This window comes from Urocampus carinirostris, chromosome 3 (assembly GCF_059441175.1).
Source record: "Urocampus carinirostris isolate Australia breed hairy pipefish chromosome 3, RoL_Ucar_1.0, whole genome shotgun sequence".
Classification (NCBI taxonomy): Eukaryota; Metazoa; Chordata; class Actinopteri; order Syngnathiformes; family Syngnathidae; genus Urocampus; species Urocampus carinirostris.
Genome location: NC_142351.1, coordinates 25579872 through 25590719, shown reverse-complemented (window position 1 = coordinate 25590719; position 10848 = coordinate 25579872). Strand labels below are relative to the sequence as shown.

General features: G+C 40.2%; 1 protein-coding gene across 1 annotated transcript; it reads right to left on the bottom strand.

The window, feature by feature from the left end:
• Positions 1-980: 980 nt before the first annotated feature.
• LOC148369279 (uncharacterized) lies at positions 981-9266 on the bottom strand. Its single transcript, XM_088329924.1, has 5 exons — positions 9177-9266; positions 2338-2415; positions 2220-2259; positions 1543-1602; positions 981-1305 (listed from the first exon to the last, which is right to left on the bottom strand). The coding sequence occupies exons 1-5, from the start codon at positions 9194-9196 to the stop codon at positions 1084-1086; spliced, it is 420 nt and encodes a 139-aa protein (XP_088186050.1). The 5' UTR covers positions 9197-9266; the 3' UTR covers positions 981-1083.
• Between the last annotated feature and the right edge of the window lie 1582 nt (positions 9267-10848).

The window sequence follows — 10848 nt, the reverse complement described above, 5'->3', positions numbered from 1 at the left end:
TGGCCGGTGGCGGTTAGAAGCAGTGGACAAATATTTAACAGTTAACACCAATATGCTTGAAAAAAAACAATGGCGACACTTAAAAGACTGCAATTTAACCTTAATAGTTCTACCTATTCTGCCCAAGACTTTATGTGTTTTTTTTAATATTCATCTGTGAAGAAAATTTACATCAACATTCTGCAACTTTGTGTTACCTTAAAGAGTAGAAGTTATAGAAAACGTCCGTGTCGGCAGCTGTTCTGAGAATGTTTACATGATCTGTCCCTTGGTAGCCTTGCAGAGACAGTCAGTAGCATACCTGTCAACCTGTACGGTTTTGCCGTTCAAAGTACGTTTTTTATTCATTTTAAGACGAGTACGACGTACAAGTAAATCTGTATGGAAAAACGCAAATTTGTCAATGATGGGTACCATCCGGTATAGACCGACTATCACGAAACAGCAAATCAATCAAGTCAAAGGAGTTCGCCGCGGAAGCCTCTATCTCTGTATCGTTTTGTTTTTTTTTCCGTTGCAAACGAAGCGAGCGGTTTGATGCTACAGTGCGCAAGCGTCTGCCGCCTGGGGATTTCCCATCATGCATCATTCTGGAAAAAAAAAATGGGGTACGATTATTTTGTACGGGAAAATACGACAGTTTGTACGGGCATTTAGCCGTGGAGGTTGACAGGTATGCAGTAGGGCCAAACAAACTACTTGCCTGCTTGACCCATTTCCAGCTTCACTAGTGAGAGATCTTTTTGGGATCTTGGGACTTTTAGTTTTAAATATTATGAGTATATTTATTTTCTCAGGTATTCTTCCAGTAGTCTTTAAGTCAAGTCACATTTATTTGTATAACCATTAATCACATAATGTCTCAAAGGACTGCACCGGTTACAATTACACCATCTCTTGATCTTAAACCAACATGCGGGCAAGGAAAAATTCAAAACTTCAGCTTGAGGAAAATAAAAAAAACTTGAGATGGGGCCCTCACAAGTGGTAATCCCCCTTCCAGGATGGCCAGGGTGCAATAGTTTTAGTATTGAGTAACAGTACACAAAACATAATGAACATCAATAAAAGAAAAAAAATAGGTTATATGTTGAAATTTGTCCAGAACGTACATGACAACAACAACTCAAGCCTATATAGTCCAAAATAGCCCCGGTCAGCAATGAAACCTCTAGCCTGTAAAATAGTCCAAAAAGTCCATGAGCGCAACAACGCAGCTATCCATCTCTGCTGGCTGATCGATGCAGACATTGACACTTGAGGTCCAGACGCTGGTCTGCTGACTAATTTCGAATCGTCCTTCTCCTTTGTATCATCATCAGCCAGGCAGTCGGAAAAAGACATGGAAAGAAAAGTATGAGGTGGGCATCAATCATAAGCATAATGTTATTATTATGTTATTACCAGCTTGTAATTATTAGAAGTATGGTTGAAATGAACACAGTCAACCACTAAAGCATAGTTTTTAAAGGCACTGATCTTGTCAATTATGTCTCATGCCAGTAAAAAAATCAAATTTCCTAGAAAATTACATTGACCCACCTCTGGTGAACTATTTTCAGAACCAGCCCGTGGGCTACTCTGGTCCTGACAGGGGGCCACCTGTGGGCACAATGTTGGAGTTCCCTGCATTACACAATACAACGACATCTGGTGGTTAAATAATACTATGTGTTCCTTCAAAGACCTACATCTGTTTTGAGTTGAAGTTACATGGGATAGAATTGTCAGAATTTTTACCAGCATACTGTACAATGATCGAAAAAAGTAATCGTATTGTGGCAAACATAAGTTGAAATGTAATTTTTTGATTTTGTGGCTCCCGTAAATGAAAGTTTTGATAAGAAGCGGTGATTTATATGGACAAAGGAAACCATAAACAGGAGGCGTTGGTAACTGGTCAGGGGGTGCTGGCAAGCTGGTAAGTGGGCCCCGTGGGTCAAGCTGTCATTTCCTGTTCCTCTGCCCCTTTACTCTCATTTCGCTCTCGTTCCAACGTGGGTCGCCTTCATCTATATCAAGTGCTTCCTGCCAGAATCCCCCACCCCCAATAGAAACCAGATGAGCCTCTCGGACTCTGGGTTGGCGCTCCTCATCATTGAGGCAGCACATCTGTCAAACATTTTCATGTAGCTGGTGTTCTCATTTTGCAATATTAAAAAAAAAAATTCTCCTGGCCTGATTATTTTGGCCGATTTACTACAACAACATGAACTCACCGTTTGAGATTTCAGCATGAAGTCGCACCAGCTGCCTTTGCTTGCGAAAACGCGCCATTTACTTTTGACACAGCGTGAGACATCGGCTCTGACAAAACACTTGAGGAGACACGCTTACCATTTCTGTGTAGAAGGAACCTCAGACTGTCGTCCTTGACTCCTCTGCATGTTTTGAATTGAATTAGGTGAGAACATGCTGCAGAGGAAAGGTTCAAAAAACAAATTATATGATCTGGCCAAAAAACTATGACAAAGCACGAATAGAACTGTTTTTTTCATTACAGAAGACATTATTGTGAGCTACTAAATCTGACAAGGAAAAAAAAAGAAAAAGTACTCCAATAACATTCTATAAGCCCTATATTAGTCTACTTTTCTGGTCTCAGCTCCTGGAGTCCCTATGGTACGCGGACTGGATATGACCAGCTTCCACAGTTGGTCTGGCCCCCTGAACAATACCAGAGTGCAATTTGTCTGCGTTTTTTTTAACCTAAAAAAATTCAAAATCTGGGTGTGCATTTTTGGTTATAATGGGAATTTCTTGTATGTATTTTTGTCTAGTATTCAAATCAATGATTCTTTTTTTACTGAATAAAAGTTTCTTTGCACCACTAGGAGGCACCAAATATTACACACTGTCCCGTTGACAATATCAAGTTGTTTGTGCTCACATTAGTCCAAACCAGGGCTAGGCAAACTACAGTTTGGCAGCCACATAAATCCCGCTGGGCTTTTAAATCCGTCCCGCCAAATAAAAATGCTTAAAACGATAATATTTATAAAATGGTTAAAAAGAAAAGTACAACTAATAAAAATGGACAATTTGGTGGTATTTCTGTCCATGGTTTTCCCTATAAAAATATATAGTTTTTCATTAAGATATAATGTGTACTGCTTTCAAAGCAAGGCCAACATTAAAATCACTAGCTACATATTTCAGTACTTGGTATCTTGTTTATCATCAAATTATTTCATTTATCGGGATAGTTATCAAATATCACGCATAATGAATTATTCTGAGCTAGCCTTATTGTATTTTCAGGGCATATTATTGAATTTAGTGCTTGAAAACGGGACATATGGAATTACTTTGCTTTAACTAAGAGTGTTTTAAAACCATGTTGATGAAATGGTCTATTAATAGGCAAATTTGAAAAATAGAATTGATCATGCACGTGTTGATGTGTGCCTTTTTACTAATTCAAAAATGCGTATTGTTACTGTTTTTCTAAAAATACATGACTTCATTTTTTGCATGAATGTAATGTTTACAATGAAAAAATGCAAAATGGCAAAAAGTTTTTTAAAAATGCCATGAAAAGGAGATTTATCTTTGGAAAATAGCAATTACCATATGAGAAACATTGAATAAGCCTCCATTATCTTTATTCCTCTTGTATCGCAGAGGTATGGGATTCAAGACTGTACTATATCTGCAGATACAAAAAAACGTATCCATTTAATTTCCCTTCCGGCCCTTGTGACGAATTTCTTAAAACGTTTGCCCACCCTTGGTCCAAACACCTCTCTTTTACAACCTTTCATGTAAAGAAGCAAAAACACCCATTTTTATCCATATCGCCAGACAACCATTTTGCCACTTTTTTGTTGAGTAAGGATAACTTAAGAGTTCGCAGGGCTCAGGCAACACTCAATCATTTTCACTCAAAAGAAAGATCCATAATTGCCCTCCTTCATATGGATTTAAAAAATGAATTCGGTGCTCAACAATAAACATTGTGGGGAAAACGTTTTTAAAACCCTCCCATGAAAATAAGCCAATTTTATCAGATTTATTACCTTATACATATAGGGTATTAGCTTTGTATTTTTCATTTAAAGTGGATTACAAAAAATTATGATCTTTCCCACCAGATAATTTTGTTTTACATTGAACTCTCTTCAACGCATGTAAGAAGAAGTCGTCTTAGAAGACAAATTTCCAAGACTTGGTCCACACGGCATTTATTTCAGTCCAGCAGTTGAGATGGAGGACGAAGTGTTTATACAGAAAGTGTTTGGACAAATGGCCACATATGTGATACAGAGCCTAAGTGTAATGCTCTGTATCATGAGTGTGCCCTCAGAAGTACGACACCTACCAGACATTCTACTAAAACAAGAATCCGCTATGAATCACTGCCCGCCTTTACTTCACTGAGTTTTATTAGAAATGTGTTTACTTCTAATCAGCGTAATGGACCACGCTGCAAGCACTCGAATACGTCTTTAACGTATATTTATATATACTTTAAATATATCCTGGTGATGACAGGCTCTGTATAAGGATGGCGGTTGTAATGTTGAAGTATAAAAGTTATTCAAGAACCTGCCAAGATCCTCTTTATCGTTTTTTGTGTTAAAGCCAGGCCATATTTAAAGTAATAGATTTGCTATGGAATGTGGCTTTATAAAGTATTTATCGAGGCCTTTATAAGCCACTAAAAGTCATAAGGTCTAGGTGACTGTTGTGGGGCTTCCAGAGCTCCAGTATCAATTATTACTATAGAATATCAAAAGTGCCAATGGAGAGTGTGGTGGGCTTCACCACTCTATAAACTTGTCCGCCTGATGGACCAGGCTGACAAATATTTTTCATGTGGTGATTAAAATATTACACGTGTAGGGTTTTACAATAAACAGATGTTCTTCTCGCCCTTTTAAGCCGCTGGATTTTTATTTCACTATGCTTTTGCCAGGCATATCAGACCGCAAGCGAGCATAACACAATGTGTAACATTAGAGAGTTTAAAACATGGTGTTATGTTCGAAGCAGGACAAAACATTGGTCAGCGAGGGGTCAAAGACGTCCGGCTAAGCGTCTGCCTCCAAACGTGTCTGGGCCGAATGCTAAAGGATTAACGCTCGGCACACATACGGCCACCCAGGTGAAACTCAAGACGACTTTTAACGGCTGAGGCCGCCAATAAGTAGGCGTCATAAATTTGGGGATGCGTGACGTCTGAGGCTCGCTTCCAGGAAGCGACGTCACGGTGGAGAAAAAGCGGAAGCTGGTCGGACGACCTTGCTTCAGAAGCCTTGTAAGGTACGGGAACAGGTTTGTTGGTAGCTGTGGCTTTGTGTAGTAACAGCCAGAAAACAGGTAGACCCTTGTGGTGTTAGACCCATATGCTACAAACTAAAGTGGGGGTCTTCAACCTTTTTCAAGCTAATTATTTTATTTTGCTCATTATAAGAATTATTTTCTACAAAGAATAGACAATAAAACTTAAAACAGGCTAAACAATCATCAACCTGCCAAAGTGAACGAACAAAGGCAAGACATCCAGACGCTCCCCTACTTACGACCATTCGACTTACGAAAAACGGTAGATACGAACATTTTCTATGGAATGTTGAAAAATATCTGGACATTGCTGTGAGTTAGATTTTGTACTGTGTGCATCTTTTGCCGAGTACAGGACAGTAGTGTAGTGATTTTTTCCGCCACTACCGAGGTGTGGCTCTGTGAGAGGTCATCCAGCGTCCACCTCAAAAAAGAAATCCGGCTTCCTCTCCCCAGTTCGCGTGTAAACATCCTATACTGTATCTCCAGCGCACTAAGAACGTTGATATTTTTATTGTTTAATATCTCGCTCATCCATTCAATCTGGTTGGTGTAAAGTGTAAAGAAGAGGCGAGCCGTTTCATTTGAAATGAAAGGGGAATATGGGAAAATGGTTGGATCATTTTTTTCGGGCACATTTTACCACGGAAAAGGAAGTCACCTAACTTTTAAATTTCATCTTCCAAAAGTGAGTTAAACTTAACTTTATAGAGAATATTATTTTTAGTAAAAAAATCATACAGGTTACTTACACAAGCCTTAAACATACTTATATAAACCTAAAACATACATTACATACTAAATATAGCACTGAAGCAACTTATGAACAAATTAAAAAAATCTCATCTCAATAGCGCAGCATCTCCAGTTCAGACTTTACAGTGAAGTGTCCAAACATTTGCTAGCATCTAAAGTGGCGGTCTCCAACATTTTTCAAGCTGAGAGCTACTTTTTCTTACTAATTAGCGCAAAGGGCACCTACTTCAATCTCATCTCATTAGCTGCACCGCTTATCCTCAGTAGGGCCGCGGGGGGGCTGGAGCCCATCCCAGCAATCATCGGGCAGTGGGCAGGGGACACCCTGAACTGGTTGACAGCCAATCACAGGGCACACAGGGACAGACAACTTGCTCACTCATTCACACCTAGGGACAATTTGGACAAGCCAATCCACCTGAAATGCATGTCTTTGGAATGTGGGAGGAAACCCACGCAAGCACAGGGAGAATATACAAACTCCGCACAGGAAGTCCGGTGGCTGGATTTGAACCCACACAGGACCCAAGACCTTAGAACTGTGCCGCACACGCGCTAACCACTGCGCCGCCATGCTTACTTATAAATAAATGAAAATTAAATGAATAAAAGTGTTATTACTATGTTGTTAGCAGGGGCGATTTTAGGTTCAGAGCCTTATGGATTCTGAGCACCCATAATGTCTGGCTGATTTTTTTATTTTTTTTCATTTCACTTAAAGTGATTTGGGATCATTCAACACTGTTCATGTCACGTTTGTGAACATCACATTACACTTTGTGGTTAGCAGGAACACTATTCTTACGCCATGTCCAGTTTTTAAGTATTTATTTCTAGCAGAGTACACTCACAGTCACTAACACTTACAGAAAAAGCATTGAACTTATCAGACAATGATGCATTCTATTCAACAACTTTATAATTCAACCCATTATATTTAGACCTCTTGGGTTGAATTATATGACCTTGGTCGGTCGGTCGGTCGGTCGGTGGGTGGGTGGGTGGGTGGATTGGTACGGGTGGGTGGGTCGGTCGCTCGGTCGCTCGCTCGGTCGCTCGCTCGATCGATCGATAGATAGATAGATAGATAATTCAACCCTACACTTTACAAATTGAGCTGTGTCGCTGGACATGGAGGGTTGCAAATATGTCAAAAACACAGCCAGGTGCTGGAGTCTGTTTTGACATGTGGTCCTTGGAAGCTTGTTTAGTTTTACAGTTTTGTTTTTTTTTTTTTTTAATTTTGCATTTTTCATCATACTTAGGTCTATATCGTTCTTTTTTATGGAAATGGAAGTTTTCTTATTTAATTCAAGATTTTGTTTTGACTTGGGCAGTATGGTAGGTGACTGATTAGCACGCCCACCTCACAGTATAAGGGCCCAGGGTTCAATTCCAACTGCTGACCTCCCTCTGCAGAGTTTGCATGTTCTCCCCGCGTCTAATTAAGTTTTGTCTGGGCACTCCAATTTTCTCCCACATTTCTAAAATATTACTGCATGCATCAGTGACTCCAAATTGTCCCTGTTGGAATGAATGCATGTTTGAATGGTTGAATGACAATGTTTATAATTTAAAATGAGTAAAATATCAGTATTTTTATTATTACATTGAACTTTCTTCTCTCATTTTGTAAACTCGGGTTTTGCTGCACATAAAGACTCTATGCACCTTTGTAAAATTTGAAATACTTTAGAAATTTTGTAGCAATTGTAGTAGTTTGAATTAAAAAAGAAAAAATAATAATCATTTTAGATCTGTTTTCCACTATTCCTTACTTGACTTATTCTGTAATTTATAAACACAGCATCGTAAGGCTACAGTTTATTTTTTCATTCATTCAGTCTTCCTCTAGTGGCAACGAGGCTTTATAGTGTGTGCTTTAAACGCACACCCTGCTGATTTAACATTCACCACCCCCAAGCGGAGGCCATTGTTTTGCATCATTTTTACTCCTAATTGCCAAGACTGAGGATGTTGAGCTTGTCTAATGGCCATTTCCAAACGCGCTGGAGCTCGTCTGACATGGAGCAGCAACAGCCTGAATCACAACCTTTAATTTGGCAGTAGGGGACAATGAGCTAATCTCACAGTAGACCACGTGCCTGCAATTTAAAACCAATCAGGAGGCCTTTGCGTTTTATAGGACTGACACTCGAGTTGTAAATAAGAGTTAAGTTTGGATCGCGCTATTGCTGTCTGCATCTGTGCACCTATGCTGAGGTCGTTTGAAGAGTTAACAGAACAATTCAGTGCAGGTTTCACATGCCAGTACAACATTTTTCTGATCTTTTGCTGCTTCCTTGCCAGTAATGAGGTGCAATTTTGCCAGAGAATGATTTCTCTATCGAAGACTAGATTTACCAACACTCATTGGAAGCAACGTCGTGGCTTTTACTAAAAGAAAAACAGGCGAAGCAAAAGTTACGGCGCTCGGATTTGTAATCCAATTATCTCCTACTGAATAAAACACCACTTAGATTTGCCGTGACTGTGCGACTGCTGCAGTAGACTTACTTAATACTCTCAATCTCTTTTTTTTCTTGTCCCTTTATCTTTCTGCAAATTAATTTATGGTCTAATTACTGGACAAACCTCTAGATATGAAGGAACACAAATCACTGCTCCTTACCAGTTGGCAGAAAAATGGCAGCAGATAATTGAAAATCTAGAAGTGGATCAATATTTAGAAGCCCAAGGTTACATGGAATGCGACATTACAATTAAGATGGAAATATGATACATTACATCGGCAGGAAAATTGGTTGCTGTCTTTTGATGTAGTGGCCCAGAATGTCCTTGCATTAGAAATTGAAACAATACACAGACTTTTGAACGCATATTTCTAGCACATGCTGCACACGGTCAGCTAGCTTGTAAAATATGTGCCGTGTCAGTCTCACATGCATGAGCACCTCCAGCCACATCTGCACGCTAAAACACACATGGGCAGGTCCCGGTGGTCTCTTGACGGGGTGCCAAAAAGAATCTCGAGCATTTACCTCCGCCCTGTTAAAAATGATATCGGCTCATAGAGGGCAAGCATTAGCATTTGCATTTTATTGGAAGCGCCGAGATTTAGAGCGGGGGATATATCAGCTCTGAGCAGGCAGAATTAGTTAACAATGCATTACCTGCCTTTTATGGCAGCCATAACTCTTCTCCACTGGTGGAGGGAAGAGATGAGGGGGTGGGGATGTCAGAGTGTTGGAGGTGTTGGAGGGGGAACAGAGCCAGGAGTGAGTTGGCCGTGGTGCAGCGGAGGGATGGGGAAAGGGGTGCAGGGGAGGCGGGCCAACCATTTGGAATGAACCAGCTTTGTGTCTGGCGCTTTACCCCACATTAAGCGTGATAGCTGCCCAAATTAGAGCATCACATAGCAATCACCTTCACACAGATCAGCCTGCCAGTCATCACCATTACGCTTTATATCAGCAAGCAGTGAGGAAAGGGACATATACACACAGCTGTGGACGGGATGAATTTGCATGACCGCAAGCCCGCTCATTGATACTCTCACAGCAGAAAACACTGACCGTGGTGTTCCCCTTTTAAACTCCAAACGATGCAGTGAGTCGGAATAAGGGCACAATTGTGTGCATTTTTTTTCAAAGACCCTCTCAAACATACTGTGTAAAACTGATTAAGCCCTCTGCAGCCATTCTCCACAGCTGCACAGTAGCTCCCCCAACACTCATTGGGTGTAATGTGCTGTTGCAAGAACCTCCTCTGCCACGGGCAATGCCCTGTGGAACTCATTTGCGCTGCACGTTGTGGGGAGTGTGTTTGAAGTGCAGGGACTTCCATGAAATCTAATACAGGACCAGAAGCCTTTGCACCAACGCCAATCTTCATGATGAATATAGCAAGGAGAATGTTGATGGCGGGGTCAATGAAGGATATTTTGAAACTGCACAAGACTGACCCTTAAAGCAGCGTTTGCAAAGTAATGTACCCCCTGTGGAATTTTTTTTTTGCCACATACTACAAAACGGCAGTCAGGAGTTTTTGTTTGGGATACCTCAGGGGTCTGTAATGTATGGTTCGAGAGCCAAATAGGGGCTCTTTTAAAAAGCACATCTGGCTCGGAGATAAAATGAGGGCCAACGTCGTCTTCTCCATGACTTTCCAATTGTAATGAATACAAAGGAAAGGTAACACAGTGAAACAATTGTTCGATCCAAAATATATAGGTCAAAGTTTCAACTACAATTTACACTGGTGGTGTTACACGAAGAGACCTAGTTTTGGCTGTATGTCTCTAAAGAATTATTTACACAGAACCTTATTTAACAATCTTTGTTCACTGTTGATAACCCACAGTACAAAGAGTAAACACCCAAAAACGCCAGCCAAGCACCCAAAACAATTTGATTGGGTGAGTGGTAGGGGTGGGAGGATCTTTGCACGCGTAGACTCTCTCACACTATCCTAAATACATCCGTATCCTCCTCGTTAGCAGTATTTTGTGAAATTTTTACAAAAGACCTGCGCTTGCACAGTGTTTTGAACCCATTACTTACATTAATAAAATGACAGTCAAAATGAGCCTCAATTATTTTAAGTAAGTGCTGAAGAGTGGTGCATTTGTTGATATGGGACAAATGCTCTGAGATTATTACTTCATCAATTTTATCAAATCATCAGATGTCACCCTGTAAAAGAAAAGGTGCTGAAAAATTAGCTTTTACCTGCAGAGTGGGTTTTGTTTAATTTTTTCCTAAAGTATAAGGCAATGCTATAATATTGGTATCGTTTGAAAGAGAAACGGTGTAATATATATCCACTGAATGTCACTGTTTTGTG

What these genes read in the sequence shown, in the direction of transcription:
- LOC148369279 (XM_088329924.1), bottom strand. Translation starts at nt 9,196, where the DNA reads ATGGCTGCCATAAAAGGCAG. An exon ending in GTTCCTTCTACACAGAAATG is followed by an intron (nt 2,260 to 2,337) that starts GTAAGCGTGTCT and finishes CGTTTTCGCAAG; the next exon opens with CAAAGGCAGCTGGTGCGACT. An exon ending in CTGAAAATAGTTCACCAGAG is followed by an intron (nt 1,306 to 1,542) that starts GTGGGTCAATGT and finishes GATGATACAAAG; the next exon opens with GAGAAGGACGATTCGAAATT.